The sequence below is a fragment of the Odocoileus virginianus genome, chromosome 29 (genome assembly GCF_023699985.2).
Source record: "Odocoileus virginianus isolate 20LAN1187 ecotype Illinois chromosome 29, Ovbor_1.2, whole genome shotgun sequence".
Taxonomy (NCBI): domain Eukaryota; kingdom Metazoa; phylum Chordata; class Mammalia; order Artiodactyla; family Cervidae; genus Odocoileus; species Odocoileus virginianus.
Window position 1 is genome coordinate 16,883,150 of NC_069702.1, and position 18,921 is coordinate 16,902,070.

The 18,921-nt window shown below is 37.1% G+C and overlaps 1 protein-coding gene across 7 annotated transcripts in view; it reads left to right on the top strand.

The window, feature by feature from the left end:
• WDFY3 (WD repeat and FYVE domain containing 3) overlaps positions 1-18,921 on the top strand; it is a 278,454-nt gene that overhangs the window by 177,114 nt on the left and 82,419 nt on the right. For 6 of the 7 annotated variants that reach the window (XM_070458192.1, XM_070458191.1, XM_070458195.1 and 3 more), the window contains 9 exons: positions 1,613-1,803; positions 2,982-3,134; positions 6,228-6,301; positions 6,385-6,546; positions 7,909-8,003; positions 12,064-12,184; positions 12,515-12,732; positions 16,872-17,107; positions 18,286-18,420. In XM_070458192.1, coding sequence (XP_070314293.1) covers positions 1,613-1,803; positions 2,982-3,134; positions 6,228-6,301; positions 6,385-6,546; positions 7,909-8,003; positions 12,064-12,184; positions 12,515-12,732; positions 16,872-17,107; positions 18,286-18,420 — 1,385 coding nt within the window. The remainder of the gene's footprint in view (positions 1-1,612; positions 1,804-2,981; positions 3,135-6,227; positions 6,302-6,384; positions 6,547-7,908; positions 8,004-12,063; positions 12,185-12,514; positions 12,733-16,871; positions 17,108-18,285; positions 18,421-18,921) is intronic. The other variant, XM_070458193.1, reaches the window with a different exon arrangement.

An 18,921-nucleotide genomic window follows, 5' to 3' on the forward strand; every position in this document is an offset into this window, starting at 1 on the left:
GAGTCGGTGATGCCATCCAGCCATCTAGTGCTCCCTCATCCCCTTCTCCTCCTGCCCCCAATCTTTCCCAGCATCAAGGTCTTTTCCAATGAGTCAGCCCTTTGCATGAGATGGCCAAAGTATTGGAGCTTCAGCTTCAGCATCAGTCCTTCCAATGAATATTCAGGATTGACTTCCTTTAGGATTGACTGGTTTGATCTCTTTGCAGTCCAAGAGACTCTCAAGAGTCTTCTCTAGCACCACAGTTCGAAAGCATCAGTTCTTCGATGCTCAGCCTTCTTTATAGTCCAACTCTCACATCCATACATGACGACTGGAAAAATCATAGCTTTGACTATATGGACCTTTGTTGTCAAAGTGATTTCTCTGCTTTTTAATACTCTGCCTAGGTTTGTCATGGCTTTTCTTCCAAGGACCAAACGGCTTTTAAATTCATGGCTGCAGTCACCTTTTTGGAGCCTAAGAAAATAAAATCTGTCACTGTTTCCATTTTTTCCCCATCTATTTCCCACAAAGTGATAACACCATTTGCCATGATCTTAGTGTTTTGAATGTTGAGTTTTAAGACAGCTTTTTCACTCTCCTCTTTTACCTTCATCAAGAGGCTCTTTAGTTCCTCTATGCTTTCTACCATGGGGGTTGTGTGTTGTATGCATATTTGAGGTTATTGATATTTCTCCCTGCAATCTTGATTCCAGCTTGAGCTTCAGCCAGCCTGGCATGTCAAATGATGTACTCTGCGTATTAAGTTGAATAAGCAGAGTGACAATATATAGCCTTGATCTACTCCTTTCCCAGTTTTGAACCAGTCTGTTGTTCCATGTCCAGTTCTAAACTATTGCATCTTGATCTGTGGTATGGTAGAAAGAGCAGTGAGTGGAGAGTTCAAAAATTTAGGTTCTAACTAACATCTGTCACTGTGGATTTGTGCCAGACATTCGAACTCTGTGGATGTCAGTACTTCTTATCTATAAACTGATAATACTGGCCCAATACCTTAGACAGTAGTTTTCGAACTCCATAATATATAATATATAAAAGCATTGTGAATGCTACAAAGCACACAGAAATATATAATGCATATTAGCTTTATTTTTTTAAGAAACTAAATTTTGATCATTTGGCAGATGACATTCAAACAATGCCTTTACAAAAACAAGGTTAAGAATGTAGATACGAATTTTTTTAATTGTTACAAATTAGTTCCAATGCTGTGTTTCCCACGCTTTTCAGGGTCACTGATGTACTGTTATTCATATTACATAACTGAGAGAAACTTTGAGCAATGATGTGGAATGTGCTTTGTTTGACTTTTCTATGGTCTTCCCAGGCCTACCAGTGCAGGAGCCGCAGGAAATGCGGGTTTGATCCCTGGGTCAAGAAGATCCCCTGGAGGAAGAAATGGCAACCCACTCCAGTATTCTTGCCTGGGAAATCCCATGAACAGAGCAGCCTGAGGGCTATGGTCCATGGGGTCGCAAAAGAGTTGGATGCAGCTTAGCGACTCAAAACAAATAATGCATAATTAATTAATAGTTCTTAAGATGATGTATTCAGTTCTTGTTTACAATGGGGAATTTATTTTAACTATTTTCCACTGTCTTTTAATCAGGAGTAAGAACATTTGTTCCTAAGCCTGTTGCCACTACTTTGCAGTACATTGGTGGAGCTGCAGCCATCCTGGGCCTGGTGGCCATGGCTTCTGATGTGGAAGGGCTGTACGCAGCAGTCAAGGCCCTGGTTTGTGTGGTCAAGAGTAACCCACTAGCCAGCAAAGAAATGGAAAGAATCCGGGGCTACCAGGTATGTAAGAATAGAGCTTGGTCTTCACTTTACTTTGCATTAACGATCTTATAATTTTCATTGTTAATTCATATTTTTTCAAACTCTGGAAGAATTATGTTATCCAAGTAAACTTTAAAAGTTGGCAGTTCTTATTAAAACATATCTCAAATAATAATGTGGGTTGTTAGTGCAGAGTTATTTTTCTCTATGACAGTAGGAATTGAACAGGGTCAGGACTTCTCTGGTGATCCAGTGGTTAATCCAGTGGGTGTTTTGAGCTTCCCATGCATGGGGAATAGGTTCCTTCCATGCTCCACAGCATGGGCAAAAGAAATAGGATCGTGTTATCACCTGCTCGAGAGATGGCTAAATCAGTCATAATTCCAGCTTCTCCTGGTGTTCCTATCTTTCTCCTTCACACCATGTCATCTTTTACCAACCCCCCGCCCACCCTTATTCGTTAGTTAGCTGGGGATATGAGAGCCACTGTATGTTAAGTTTGTCATTGCTAGTCCTGAAAATACATGTGGGACTAAAAATATGCCCTGTTCGTGTATTTACAGTCTCTGCTAGGTTTAGGCGGAAAGTTACTTGTAACAGGAGAAATAAGTATTTGGGTCAAGATTAAATTCCTCTAGGGTAGATGAAGTATAAATGCCTTCTCTAACTTTAGCAGATAGTTCATTGGTAGTAGATAATGTTTACTGTAGTGTTTTTAGTAGATTTAATTGTAGTATTTTGATGTTTTATTTTGCAAAACTCTCAAAATAAAAGTTGCAGCATTGTCTATCATGAAAAAATAGGAATAATCTCAATGTTCCAATAATATGAGAATGACTAATAATATCATAACCGTTCCATGTATCATTCAGCCTTTTAAAATTGTAATTATGGAGACAGTGTTGCAAAAGAAACCAATCCTTTTGACAAAATGTTATGTAGAGTACAGGATAGAAAATTATATACATGTGATGGCAATAGCAACTCCAGGTATTTATGTATGAGTAGAATTTATGTAAAAGTGGGTATTTTAGTAAGAGAATAATGGAATTACCCTGATGTTCAGATTTCCCACAATACTATGTTATCATGATGAAAAGATTGGAAATCGGTGTGGAAGTCTCAGGAGTCACTCTCCTTAGGGTTCTCGTGTGTGTGTGTGAGACTGATAAGCAGGCGCTGGTATTTTCTTTCAGCTGCTGGCAATGCTGTTTAAGAAGAAACGCCCCCTCCTTAACAGCCACATTCTCCATCTCACTTTTTCCTTGGTGGGAACTGTTGACAGTGGGCACGAGACCTCCATTATCCCAAATTCAACAGCTTTCCAGGATCTCCTTTGTGATTTTGAAGTATGTATAGAAACAGTAACTGGTAATACATAATCAATGAACTGATTCCTTATTTGGTGTATTTATAGAGTTCACTTATGAAAGAGTTTTCTAAGACATGTTTTTGTTCTATAATATTGTGATGCTTATGTTAATGTCATTAGTAAAACAAACAAAATAGTGATCGTGTTCCTTTTTCCCAGCAATAATCCATGCTACCAGTAGTGTAACAGTGAAATGGTGTAATGCATATACCTAACTATAGTCAATTTGCTGTTGCCACTGGCATAACAAGAGGCAAACATACTTTCAGCAAAAAAAATTTTGGTTACTAGTAGCTGTATAGTGAATTATTCATTTCAGCAAAATAACAAAATTTTTATTTCTACTAACTTCCTACCATAACAGCTTCTACTCTGTCCTCTCAAGGCACCACTTAATCACACACGTTCTTTCTGTCTTTAATTTCTTGTTCACAGCACTTTGCACTCACATCACTATATAAAATCTCCTCCCACAAGACTGGAGGCTTTACAAGGGCAGAGATCATGTCTGTCTGCATCTTTGTATTCCTACAACCCAGAATGGTGTCTAGTACTCAGAGTTTGCTGTGATGTCTGGCCCTGAATCTTCTTCTTTGTAACTTTGTAAGCTACAAAAGTTAGCCATCTGTAACTAAGATGTCATTTATTTTAAAGACTGTGTGCCCTAAATGTTGTACTGAAATTTTATTTGAAAGCTTATTAGCAGCACCCCTCTAAATAAAAATTCATGGCTCTCCTCTGTTCTTGGTACCCCAGCCTCCACAGCATATGATGCAGTGTGTTTCCATTTTCTCGCATGTCCTTCTCTTGCCAGCCTTTTGGCATCACTCACCTGGCTCTATATCTTGTTCACTACTTTCCCCACCATTTTCTGGTGATGAAATTTTCATTTTGTTGTTGTTTAGTCGCTAGGTCATGTCCGACCCTTTTGTGACCCCCATAGACTGTAGTCCACCAGGCAGCTCCGTCCATGGGATTTTTGAGGCAAGAATACTGCAGTGGGTTGCCGTTTCTTTCTTCCTGATGCAAGGATGGCACTTGTGTCTCCTACGCTATATGAAATTTTCATTACTCTACAGAAAAGTGTCCCTCTTCACTTCTTTATCATTTCTGTCCGTGTTGTTCTCTTTCCTTTAGATCTCACCCAGCCCCACAGGCTCATCTCTACGGAGAGTTGCAAACCTAAATCTTTAGCTTGATATGTGAATCCAGACGCATTTCTAACTTCTTCCTAAATGTTTTCATTTCTGTGTCCCAGCAACACTTCCACTGAACGTAACTTCCTTTCCCAAGTTAGTTCTTCCTTTGAACTTCCGTTTCTATTAGTAGCACCACCAATTCTCCCATTCAGTGAGATTTGAAATTGAAAAATCAGCTTCCTTCTCCTTCAGTGTTTATGAACAGCATGAATTAAGGCGGATTCTGCTTCCGCATTTCATGTATCCTGTGTTTTCTGTTTCTCCTGCTACATCCTAATCCAAGCCCTAATCAGTTCTCCTCTTCCTAAAATAGTGATCTCTTCTTTTCCCCTTTCTTCAGTCTGTTTTATGTGTTTTTTTACCTCATTCTTTCCAAGATATAATCATGTAACATATTAAAAATTTCCAGTGCTCTGCCTTACATGATAAAGTACACATTTCTCAGCCGAATATTCCAAGTTCTAATACACAAACCTCATTCTATTAGAAAATAATTATTTAACATGTTTGAGCCCAGCACTATATTAAGTGCTAAGAATGTGAAAATAAGAGAGTCCATGCCTCAAGGCATTTAGTGCATTAGATGAGAAAAGCAAATAGACAGTAAAAAATTTGTGAAAGCGTGGAGACAAAGGTTTGCAGAGGGCTTCCCTTGTGGCTCAATCGTAAAGAATCTGCCTGCCAGTGTAGGAGTCACGGGTTCAATCCCGGGTTCAGGAAGATCCCCCATGTTACAGAGCAGCTGAGCCTGTGCATTGCAGCTAGTGAGCCTGTGCTCACCACAGGCCACAACGACTGAAGCCCGTGCAGCCTATGGCCTGTGTTCTGCAACAAGAAGCCATCACAGTGAGAAGTCGGCACGCCCTGACCAAGGGTAACCCACGCTCACCGCAGGTAGAAAGCCTGTGCAGCAACAGCCCAGCGCAACTAAAATAATAAATTAAAAACACGAGGTCATGATAATTCTACCATCTCTGTCATTTCTGGGCCTATTTGTAATGATTCTTTTTTTCTCTTATGACTCATATTTTCCCTTTTATTTGCATACTTGGTAACTTTTGATCAGATGCTAAGTTTTACATTGTTGATTGGTAAATTTTGTTTTATTTTCTTAATGAGGCTTTGCTCTGGCATTGCAGTTTTGAAACATCTTTTAAGCCTTGTTTGGATGGACTTTCGTTCATCCTTAGTGGTTATTTAGCCCTCCTACTAAGGTATGACACCTCTGAGACCTCTCCCCAACCTTCCCATGTATTTTGAAGTCTCTACACAGGTTGGTGGGAGTGCAGACTAGCCCCAGCCCTTTATGAATTTTAGGAATTGTTTGTGGTGCTACCTTGCGTTGGTTATTTCCAGTTTTGGACCTACACAGGATTCCTGCTATTCAGTTTTTGTATCCAGTAATCATTCTATCCAGTATGTTATATTCATTATTCACTGATAGTATTCAGCCACTGAGCCCAGAGAGATTTTCTGTAGATCTTGCCTTTCTAGTTGTTTACTCTGCTGCTGCTGCTGCTAAGTCACTTCAGCTGTGTCCAACCCCAACGGACTGCAGCCTACCAGGCTCCTCCATCCATGGGATTTTCCAGGCAAGAGTACTGGAGTGGGGTGCCGTTGCCTTCTCCAAATTGTTTACTCTAGGAGGGTAATTTTCACTGCAATTATCTCTTTATGAACAGAATCAGAAGTCCCATATACCAGCAGTTTTATAGTGCAACAGCAAATAAAATCTAAGTGGCTATATTCAATTAATTTATCTAATTTGTCTAAGTGAAATAAGTTATATGTACTGGATTTGTGTTTATTGGATTGCAATTTGGGGTATTTTGTAACCCTAAGTAAACCACTGTTCTTCATTTTTATTTTAGGTCTGGCTCCATGCTCCATATGAACTTCATCTCTCCCTATTTGAACACTTTATTGAATTGCTCACAGAGTCCAGGTATTGGTTGATATCTAAATTGTTAGTTGTTCAGTTACAGAAGTGCTGCCAGTACATTGTATAAAATCTTCTTTCTCTTACAGTGAAGCTTCAAAGAATGCCAAGTTGATGAGGGAATTCCAGCTAATCCCAAAGCTGCTACTGACTCTTCGAGATATGTCTCTATCCCAGCCTACCATTGCTGCTATTAGTAACGTGCTGAGCTTCTTACTGCAGGGTTTTCCCAACAGCAATGATCTTCTCAGGTAGTGAAAACTTCTGTGTTCATCGGTTTGTTCACTAAAAGCACCAGTGAGATTAAGATGACTGAGGTGAATGTAATTGCTTCCTATGCCTGGATAATACCTGAGAAGTTAATACTATTCAGGATACTTGTAGATCCTGGAAAATAGGCATGTATCTTGCAAACCAGTTGTTGCCACTAGAGACTAATAAAATTTTGGGAGAATGGGTGTTAGAATTAGTTCAGTGAAGCTGATTGTCCTGGACATAAAAGTGTTCAGTGTAAGAATTCTTGATCCCCAGCCCTCTTCCAAGATGAGGCTTTGCTGCATCTCAAATGTATGTACAGAAACACACGCACATGCATACACACTCACAGTGGACATGCCATGTCTTTTATATTTGTTCTTTATCACCCAAACTGATGATAGTATGTCATTGTTGCATATTCAAATCTTTTCTATAACATGCATGTTATTTTGCTGCTAATGTGAAATATGGCTTCAGGCACATTTATGGAGTATCTGTAGAGCAGTTCTAATAGGCACTTGAGAATTCTCATCTTGGCTAGAAATGGAAGAAAAAAACTACCTAAGTTATTTTCCAAGTAGAAAATTGCTTTTAACTGCACTTAATCACCTCTTGTCACATTACTGCTCAAGCATTACAGATGACGTGACACTCGCTGACTAGGGTATTCCCAGTAATGTAGTCTCCTGTTGGTGCAGCATGTAAATCACTCACTTTATATTCAGTTACCTTGAAAGCATTTTTTTTTAACTTGGTGACAGATTTAAAACTGGAGTTTAAAGGTTAATTTGGAGATTGTCATTATTAGTAGTAATATTTATTTAGGTCTTATCTTGGTATTATGATGATCACTTTGCTAAAATTTTCACTGTAACCTATCAAGGCTTTTATTTTTCTCTACATTACAAATTGAGGAATTAAAGCCCTGAGAGGTTAAGCTACTTGCCCCAAGTAACATGATTAAAAACTGATAGAGCTAGGATTTTAATCTTACCTGTGTTTGCAAAACCCAGATCCATATAGGTAATGTTAGGACATTTTTAATTGAGACCATACTGGTGAGTTTTTGAAATCATTTGGATCGGTGCATTAAAGGGCTCATATTTCTGATGAAGTTTATTTTTCCCTGTATGTATTTTAAAACATTATAGCATATTAATGTTATTTGTTCTGATGTTAATTGCAGCGGTTCTAGGGGAAGCGGCTAAAATACAGTCATGTAAAATCTACAAAAGATCAGTTAAAATAAGTACTCTCTTGGTTTTCATTTCTTTGCTTTTTTGTTTCTTAGTGTGTTGTTTGTTTTGGAGAGAGGAAAATTAAAATCTATAACCTCCTTTTTCTTGTATTGAAAGGTTTGGCCAGTTCATTTCTTCTACTTTACCAACCTTTGCAGTCTGTGAGAAGTTTGTAGTTATGGAAATAAACCACGAAGAGAAGCCCGACACTGGTGAGTCAGTTCTGGAGCTTGGAACCAAACTACTGTGCTCTGCCTTCTGACACACGTTGAACCTGAATTATATGTGACACTGTTATTTTACTTTTCTCACTGAATTACTTTTCTTGGTCTTTCACAGATGTATTTGTCTTAGACCAAGCCTCTACAATACATAGAAATACAGAATTACCTACAAATTTAATAAGGGTGTGAATTTTCTTTAAAAATCTTTCCAGTTTTTACAAGATTTATAGTGATGTTCCTTTAAACAATAAACTCTTGGGTATAATTTTTGAACTTTATTTTTTTTAATTTATATAAACCTTCAAAAACACAGATTCTTACCTAAGTGAATTGTATCTATAACTGTTATTTTAATTTCCCTGTTAAATATTTAATAATCATTGAGGGAAAGAACATTTTACTAGAATCATGTAAGTGTAAAACAAATTTTGTAAGTTGTAATTCCTGAGCCTATGACAAACACTTTTCTTTTTTTTTTTTTTTAATAAACTTTCCTCCTTTGAAGCATATTTTTCCCTTGCTAGAATGTATTTTTCCTGTCATGTATCGTAGATCAGGAGATGTGCTTGGTAAACACTGAAAGGACCTTTTAAATTAACCTGTGATTAAATTCACAGTATTTTATATTTATTCAGCATTATTTACATCATTATTCTGTTAACGTTCTTCCCCTAATCATGTCACATAAAAGAGTTCCTTTAAAACTCTCACAACCCTATCCATCTGGGAGTTCTCTTCCATATTGGCTGTATCATTCAGAGCTCAGCCTCTCTGGTGCTTCATGAGTAAGAAGAGAGAGTGGTATAATTATGTTTTTCAAAGAAGAAACTAAGAGATTTGAGAGGCTGACTTCCTGCAAATCATAGAGCAGAACATATAAAGCTGGTAACCACTTTCTTCCTGTTCATTTGATACAATGTTGGTATTTCTTTGGGTGAAGCAAAGTAGCAGTGGGTGAGAAGCATATAGATCAAATCAATGGATAACACTTGTTTCAGTTCAGTTCAGTTTAGTTCAATGCTCAGTTGTGTCTGACATTTTGCAACCCCATGAATCACAGCACGCCAGGCCTCCCTGTCCATCACCAACTCCCGGAGTTTACTCAAACTCATGCCCATCAAGTCAGTGATGGCATCCAGCCATCTCATCCTCTGTCGTCCCCATCTCCTCCTGCCCCCAATCCCTCCCAGCATCAGGGTCTTTTCCAATGAGTCAACTCTTTGCATGAGGTGGACACAGTATTGGAGTTTCGTCTTCAACATCAGTCTTTCCAATGAACACCCAGGACTGATCTCCTTTAGGATGGACTGGTTGGATCTCCTTGCAGTCCAAGGGACTCTCAAGAGTCTTCTCCAACACCACAGGTCAAAAGCATCAATTTTTCAGCGCTCAGCTTTCTTTACAGTCCAATTCTCACATCCATACATGACAACTGGAAAAACCATAGCCTTGACCAGATAGACCTTTGTTGGCAAAGTAATGTCTCTGCTTTTTAATATGCTGCCTAGGTTGGTCATAACTTTCCTTCCAAGGAGTAAGCGTCTTTTAATTTCAAGGCTGCATTACCATCTGCAGTGATTTTGGAGCCCCCAAAAATAAAGTCTTACACTGTTTCCACTGTCTCCCCATCTATTTCCCATGAGGTGATGGGACCAGATGCCATGATCTTAGTTTTCTGAATGTTGAGCTTTAAGCCAACTTTTTCACTCTCCTCTTTCACTTTCATCAAGAGGCTTTTTAATTCCTCTTCACTTTCTGCCATAAGGGTGGTGTGCTTAGTATTTGCCAGATCTTTTTAAGTGCTCTATATAGTCTTATAACAACCCTGTGAAATTGATCCTGTTATTACCAGTTTTACAGAAAGTGAGGAAACTGAGGTTTAGAAAGATTAAGTAAAAGTAATTTACTGAGATCACACCACTGCATTTAAACTATGGTAGTCCAAACCAACATTCTAAGCTTTTAACCCCTGTGTTATTCTACCATATATTCAAAGATTATCTCCAGGTTCTGAATTAATATAAGCTGAGTAAATATGAATTTTAAGGAGACTACTGTTAAAATCTTAGTGGACCTACATAACATGTCTATTTCAAGTATAAAGATGATATAGGAAAAGTATTTCTTTAGTCTCCATACTGGACATTGAAATCAATAACTACAACTCTAAACCAACATTCTAAGCTTTTAACCACTGCGTTGTTCTATCAATTCAATATACAAGTATTTTTTTCTAAGTTCTGAATTAATATAAACAAAATAAATAGGAATTAGAAAGGAGAGTACTTTAAAACCTTGGAAACTATAAAACAGGTTTATTTCAAGTATTAAAAAAAAAGATACAGGAAAAAATATTTCTGTAGTCTCCAGATTTCTTGCTTATCATTGAATTCTGTAACTACAACTAGTGTTATAAAAAAATATTTTTGACAAGAGCACAGTAGCAGGGATGTATAAATTAGGAAAATTTTCTCTTGATCTGCCAAGCTGATTAGATTAGTATTCTCCTTATCAATTCATTGCCATTTGAAAGATTAGAGAAAGGCAAAACAATTTGCAGGTCTTGTTAGTCTATGACATTAATTATTTGTGTGAACTGGACTGTCTTATGTATAACATGTTTCCCAAAAATTGAAACTCTAATTTTTTTTCTTTCAAATAGTTTATACAGTCTTCAGGATACACCTACAAACAAGTGGTTTGAATAATGCTGAACAGTGATACAATAATTAATGCAAAATAAAATAAATAGCATGAAAGGGCAATGCAGTGGGGAGTAAACCATCAATTTGAATGGGAAAAAGTTAACCTGGAAGTTTTTTTGAGTTCATTATTTAAAACTGTATCTGAAAATTAGGGGAAACATAACTGACAGTGAAAAAACTATTCATAAAAACCAAGGAGAATTCTTAATTTCTGTGTAGATTGTCATTTTATCAAAAGGAAAAACTGAAAGGAAGTAATTCCTTAGTCAGTGTAAGTTGTGTGGTATGCCTTCAGTAAGGCGATTTATAAATTACCAGTCATTTGCCTACTAGAAGGGGAGGGAATCTTGAGTCCCCTTGGTAAACTTAAAGCACCCTTCCAATGACTAAGGCACTAAATTAGCATTTTAAAAAGACAGGTGTTTAAGGGTAAAAATGGTCCCTTGCCGAAGCAAGTAGACGCATATAACCTTGGTCATTCAATTTTAGCCTGAGCTTCAATTATAGTATAAAAAAGAAGGCATGTTTATTGTGCCTTATTAACCTACAGCTCCATATGGCAGAGTTGAGCCTGGAACACTGGGCCATGGATTCCAGTCCCTGTGCTTCCAGGACTACCACTAAGAGCCGGACGCTTTCTGCCTTCCTCCCTTCCTTCCCCAAGTTTTCTTGTACATTTCTGTGCCTTTCCCTCTGGTCAGTGCTATTTAAGTCTAGCTTTCCTTTATGTATTATAATTATTGAATAATTTATTCCCTCTCTGTTCGTTTTTAAATTTTAAAAAATTAACTTTAAAAAAACTAGAAATTAAGGATTTGCATTGTTATTTTTGTTCATGTGATCCTCATTTGGTCACTTTGCCCTTAAGTACAAGAAAGGAATATTAATATAAAAAAGGGTTCACAGTCTTTACTGTCCCTTTTTAACTTCCTGATGGCTCAGACAGTAAAGAATCTGCTTGCAATGCAGGAGAGCCTGGTTCAGTCCCTGGGTCAGGAAGATTCCCTGGAGAAGGAAATGGCAACCCACTCCAGTATTCTTGCCTGGAAAATCCCATGACAGAGGAACCTGGTGGGCTATAGTCCATGGGGTCACCAAGAGTCAGATACCACTGTGCAGCTAACACATAAGTAAATGAACAGTTTTCATGATTTTAAAGAGAAATGTTTAATAGACCCTTTTTTTGTGCTCACTGTAGTGGAAAGTACTCCTAGAGAAAATGTTTTCTGAAAGATTAGTGATATTTCCTAGACCAGTGTTGGATATTTTATCCTAGACCAGTGTTGGATATTTTATCCTAGTCTATCTACTAGGGCAATTTAATGTATTTATTTTCATTGCAGGAACCGAAGAAGAGTTCGGAGGTCTTGTATCTGCTAATCTTATACTTTTGAGGAATAGACTTCTGGATATCTTACTAAAACTGGTTTATACATCTAAAGAAAAGACAAGCATTAATTTGCAGTAAGTAAAATCTTTTGAGAATTGATAATAGTTGATTTTACTAGTTAATTCATTATAGACAAAAGAAAGATTTGCCTTTGACTTGTTTTTAATTTATTTTTTAATTGGAGTATAATTGCTTTACAGTGTCATGTTGGTTTATGCTATACAGCCACATGAATTAGCTATAAGTATGCATATATCTTGTTTGCTGCCGACTTTTAATAGATTTCTTTCTAAAACCCTGAAATTCATAGTATCTCAAGAACAAAAGCTGGTCTTAGTTTTCTTTTTAATTTGAAATCCTAGTCCTTGGAATTAATGTTGTGTTTAATCTATCTGTCTGGATAGAGCTTGTGAAGAGCTGGTCAGGACGCTGGGTTTTGACTGGATTATGATGTTCATGGAAGAACACTTGCATTCTACCACAGTCACAGCAGCCATGAGGATTCTTGTTGTCCTACTGAGTAATCCGTCTATTCTCATCAAGTTCAAGGAGGGCCTCAGTGGTGGAGGCTGGCTGGAGCAGACAGATGCCGTCTTAACGAATAAGATCGGAACTGTATTAGGTATGGGACTTCTATAGTTGGCTGCTTTGAAATGAGCTTTGTGTTGTGTTTTTAAATTTTAGGTAAGCTTATACTGTTTGATTTATCTAACAACCATTAAGAATCAGGAACTTTTATGACAGAATAAAAAACATAAAATTAAAAAAAATTTTTTTAAATTGCAAGTCAAACTGAAGTCAGAGACAGGACATCAAGATGTGGAAAACTCAAGTAAATTTCTTATGATTTCTTTTTGTTTATAGTTTCCTTTCTGACCTATAAGTAAATAATTTACAAACTATCAGAATGGAATTAATAGTAGTAATCAATAATTTGTGTGCTTATTCCTTGCCAGTTACACTTTTCATTTTCACAGTAATTTATCTTTACAGTAACCCTATGAGATATAAATACCATCATACCCATTTTACAGATGAGAATGTCAAGGCATAGGGGTAATGTCACTTGTCAGGTAAGAAGTGTCAAAATCTGAGTCCAAGTCACTCATCCAAAGCCCGTGATTTTAACAGTTATGTTATATTACCACTCAAGATTTAAGCTCATCAGAATGTCAGCCGAAGCTCCTTAATCTCTACTCACTGACTCTATGCTGTTTTCAACATTGAACTGAGTATTTAAATAATAATAGAAAATTATGGTTTTCTATATTAGATTCATGTGAACTCATATATACATTCCTATTCATGTTAATGATCTTATTTTGGAAAATGCATATTTAATACAATGTTTTTATTGAAAATTATGGTCATTCAGTTTGTAAGGTATTTTAAGATTATCTTTATGACATTACAATTTAAAATCATATATAATTGTATTCTGCAGTAAGCACTAAGAATAACTATTTACCCTTGTCAGATGGAAAAATTAGGGATCAGATTTTAATATGTAATTTGTCTGTTAAGAAAAAAATGTAAAAGTATCAATACCTTGGTGTAACATGTGCTGTCAAATGTTAAATGGTAGGAAGAAAGCTTACACCAAAGGATTATTTTATTGTTATTTCACATGTGAAAAATGTCTGAAGGAACTTTGTAAGTGATAAGGAAAGAAATTCAGAAATTCATTGTGAAATGATTTCTCAGGAAAATGAACTCCTTTAAAATAAGTATTTTTTATTATCATCATTATAGAGATTTTTATCAACAGTTTTGCAGCAAGAAACTTAGCTTATCAACCTTAATGGTAGCTAGTAGCTACTAAAGGAATAAACAAAAGGCATAACTCAGTGTGAGTTCTGTAGGATTCTGTGGGAGTTTTTAACGCTGATTGGCAGCACTGCTTCTCATTGGAGGCCGAAATAACACCCAGGTTTCACCTAGCACTTTGTGGTTTGCAAACTTCTTTAACATATGTCATGTCATTTATTGTCATGATTCCAGACACAAATGTATGTATTTTATCGTATGTAAGTTACATTTTATAGGAAAGCCTAATGAGTATAAATTAAGAATTAATTCCTCTCTAATTAGGGAAGTAAGACTGCTAAATACATAAGTTCCCTGAGTCAGAGAGTACTACTTCTGAGTATTTTTCTTCTGTCAATTCTGTGGGTTTTTTTCTGTCCTGCACCACTTCAATAATATCAGGAAAAGGAGCTTTTAACTTATGTGACCGACCAGACTTCATGTCTAAGAACTTATTTGTCCTTCCTTGACACCTGCTTGTACATTATGTATGCTGCTTTGGTTCTAAAAGAGGAATCTAGGTATTTAAGTTTCACTTAAATTCAATTCAATTTAATATCATTGTCTCTGAATATCTACCTGATACATATATACATACTTGTGTACATATGCAGAAATTTTATATATTGATATTTCATCTCACTGGATTCAATCTCTCTTTGAGCTGATGAACAGTATGTTTTTGAATGTTTTACTAACACTTATTAGTTTTCATCAATTTTTTCTTTATAAAAACACCATGTAGCCGTAGCTTCAATTCAGGCACTCAGTCTTGTCCGTCTCTTTGCAGCTCCATGGACTGAGGCAACCAGGCTTCCCTGTCCATCAAAGTCCAGCTACATCAGCTGTAGCTTAAATCTAAGTTAATGCTCAGTTGTTAAAAACATTAGATATTCCTAAGATCTATAAGATATTCCTAAGATTAGATGATCCTTAAGATCAATTATGGGATAGAAATAGTGTGAAAATTTGGAAAGGAAAGTAAATGCTAGCATTGCTTTTCATTTAGGACCTATAGCTTGGTCAAAATTTATTTTCCTTTAATGTATAAAATACCACTTTGTTTTTTGATATCTTAAAGCTCAGACTTTTTTTTATATTTATGATTTCATTTAGAATTTACTGCAAACGAATATCACCCAGTATTCCTTATGCAGCTAGTTTCTTAGGAACGTGGTAATGTTATTAAGAGGACCAAGGGAGACCAGGGCTTCCCAGGTGACACTAGTGGTAAAGAACCCGCCTGCCAATGCAGGAGATGTAAGAGACTTGGGTTTGATCTATGGGTCAGGAAGATCCCCTGGAGGAGGGCATGGCAACCCACTCCAACTCCAGTATTCTTGCCTGGAGAGCCATAGGGACAGAGGAGCCTGGTGGGCTACAGTCTATAGGATTGCAGAGTCAGACACGACTGAAGTGACTTACCACACACACGTAAGGGAGACCGTGTAACTTCACAGGCTCCGTTGGGCCACAGGTCTTAGTGCCACCCCTCATTAACTTCATGACTTTGAACAAATTATACTAAAGGATAATAGCAATTTCTTACTCACATGCTCATTGTTTAAGAAATGAGATGATATATGAAGAGTTTGGTAAATTGCTGTCCAGTTTTTTGTTAATTAGAAGACCATATACTCCAGAGGATTAATTAATATCACACTGAGCAATTTGTTTGGACTCTTTAAAAAGCCACCTAGACACAAATTTCTCTTTCATTATTTTAAATAGTAGCAAGTATGTGCTACTTTGTCTTGGAAAAAGAATTTGGGGAAAAAATGGGGATACTCATTGAAATAAAAATTGCTTCAGAGTAAAAGTCAATCTTTCATCTTTGCTTACTATTTGCAAAAGTTTTCCATTCAACCTCTGGCCAATATTCCTTCTGTACTAAGCAGTGTATTAGGTGTGGAGTTGGTGAAAGAACTAATTAAATTTTCCCAAATTACCTATGTAACAGAGGAAACAGGATTGATGGGAAAACTGGTGCTGTAAACCACACAGATAAGTAGTTATCTCCCGGCAGACCTGTGCTTCTAGAACACACTTCGGATGTCCAGATACCCACAGTCACAGTGGGCTCAGACTTGCTGTCCCTCGGCCGGAAAACTTTCCCACAGAGTTACAGGTCGTGCAAGGAAAGATTATTTTGTATATTCATTTTGCCCTATCTCTAAATTTGTAGGTCATTTAAGCCTAATTAGTTCATAATATTCAGGACAAATGAAATATATTAACTCTTATGGCTATCATATTTTAAGTTACATTTTTAGTAGGATCCTACAATCTGGCTACTTTTTAAATATTACTTTCTTCTTGGGGAATGTTAGACCTCTTTGGAGGTCATTCTTGGTTGGTGTTTTTTTCTTTTTCTTTTTTTTTTTAATTCTTTGGCCATCCCTCCCAGCAGGTGGGACCTTAGTTCCTCAACCAGGAATTAATTGAACCCATTCCCCCTGTGTTGGAAGCAGAGTCTTAACCAAGTCCCTGGATGTCATTCTTTTAATGAGTAGAGTTTATCTTACCTCTTGTGTCTGACTGCTTCAGCTATGTTTTAAGATCTAACTCTTTGTGACTCCATGGACTGTAGCCCACCAGGCTCCTCTGTCCATGGGATTCTCCAGGCAGCAATACTGGAGTGGGTAGCCATTCCCTTCTCCAGGGGAACTTCCCCACCCAGGGATGGAACTCGGGTCTCCTGCATTGCAGGCGGATTCATTGCCATCTGAGCCACCAGGGAAGCCTTATCCTAATAGACAGGCTTGCCAAAGTCAAAGAGAAAGTAAAGTGAAACTTCTGACTGGAAGATTAATTCCCAAGTTGAGTAGTTAATGGCTTATATTAATAAGAATGTCCGAGATGAAACTGTCACACACACTGACTTACTCCTTTCTGTGTAAATGTAGCATGGTAATCAATGACTAACTTCATCCTTCTCGTTGTATTTCCTCTTAGGATTCAATGTGGGCAGGAGTGCTGGCGGACGATCGACTGTCAGGGAGATTAACCGGGACGCTTGTCACTTTCCTGGCTTTCCGGTTCTTCAGTCATTCCTTCCTAAACACACTAATGTCCCTGCTCTCTATTTCCTCCTCATGGCATTGTTTCTGCAGCAGCCCGTTAGTGAGCTGCCTGAGAACCTGCAGGTCAGTGTGCCTGTCGTCAGCAGCCGATGTAAGCAGGGTTGCCAGGTAGGAATTACCTAGTCGGGTGTAAGTGTAATTACATTTGCCAAAAAGTCACTGCAGGGTGATGAGTTCATCACAGTAAAAAACCAACTGGTTCCATCCCTGTCTCACATTTGGGATTTGATTGGGGTTATAGAAATCTGAAAATACTATAGAAAATTTTCCCAAAAAGAAGTTCTGTGTTCCTGTTGTTCTTTTTCTCTTTATGATTATTCTGTGTGATTATATACGTGGGAAGATTTTGGATGATACTTTAATGGTGATCAAAAGAATTCTAGTTATGTAATTTTTATCTAGAAATACAATTTAATTTCTGTAGAATTAAAAACAAAGTAATGTGCATTCCACAAATTAATTGGGTAGGTATGAAAGGTGCAAATTCTGATTAGAAAAGTGTTTTTAAATTCTTAATGATAGATAATGTCCACATTAGGAAAACAGTAAGGCTTTAACCTGCTTTTCTAAACTTAAGACTATGTGGTTATCTGTATATAGTTTATGTCTGTAGCACTGCAGAGATGTAGGAATTTAGTCTTAAACTCAATTACACTTCCATAATAATCCAAGATGTTATTCAAATCAGCTGTAGTAATCGACAAGACCTTTTAAATGAAAACACTGAGTCTGTACCCTTACGTTAAATTACAATAGAGATGTATGAGCAAAGCGGAGTTTGGTTATATAATTTTCAAAACAAGCATGACACCATGGTCAAAGTGCTGTATAAAACTACTATGAATAAATCTCCTCAAACTGTTTTTTATTTGGGCACATCTTAATCTATATGTAATCTAAAAGTGAATTAGAACATGGCTGAGAATGGAGTGTGGGGAGTAAGTTCACTGTGCTTTTTGAAGAGATCCTACTTAAAGCCATTAGTTCTTTAATTTCATCACCTAGCTAATTAGCAACCATCTTTGTTTGTTTTCCTTAGAAAAAAAAGAAAAGGATGTTTTTAACATAAATACCTAGGACACTGATGCATAAGATTCACTTTGTCTTGTAAATGTAAAAATGAGTTTTAAAACATAGGAGGGAAGAGCGCTAAGTCTCTATCTCTTCTTCATTGCTCGCTTTGAAAGAAACTAATTTCAAAGAAATTTTAGAACTTTAGAACTTGTGAGGGTCTCTGCTAAGAAAAATTGACAGTGCCTAATCCTGATTCACTTTTACCTCTGCAGTTTGATTTAGATTCCATCTGGACCTTTATCTTTGGAGTTCCTGCCTCCAGTGGAACCGTGGTCTCATCTATCCACAATGTGTGCACAGAAGCTGCTTTTTTGTTACTGGGCATGCTCCGAAGCATGCTGAATTCAGTAAGTCCCCAGAGACACTGATGCCTGTCGGTAATTCCTCCTGCCTGGGATTCCTTGATAACAGAGGAATCCTTTGGTAACCGAAGTCTTTATTTACTAAATATGGTCTCTGGAACCTCACCCCTCTGTTTTGTTATATTTAGTGTAAGGACAGACTGTGCAGTTGTTAAGATCCTGAACTCAGGAGCTGGATTCAGCATCCCAACTCTGATCCTCCAGACATATTAACATCATATGCCTCAGTTTCCTTATGTATGAAATGATAATGAGGATAAAATTTACCTCTTAGGACTCTTGTGAGGATTTATGAGTTAGTATGTATACAAAGTGCTTACAAGTGTACCTGGCATAGAATACAAGCTTTATTAAGTGTTAACTGATGCTGTTAGTGCTATAGAATACATATTTCAGTGTATACATTTATAGAATATACTGTATTACATGCAGTTGCAACAATATGTTATTTGAACTTATACAATCACCTCTATTTAGAGGCTCAAA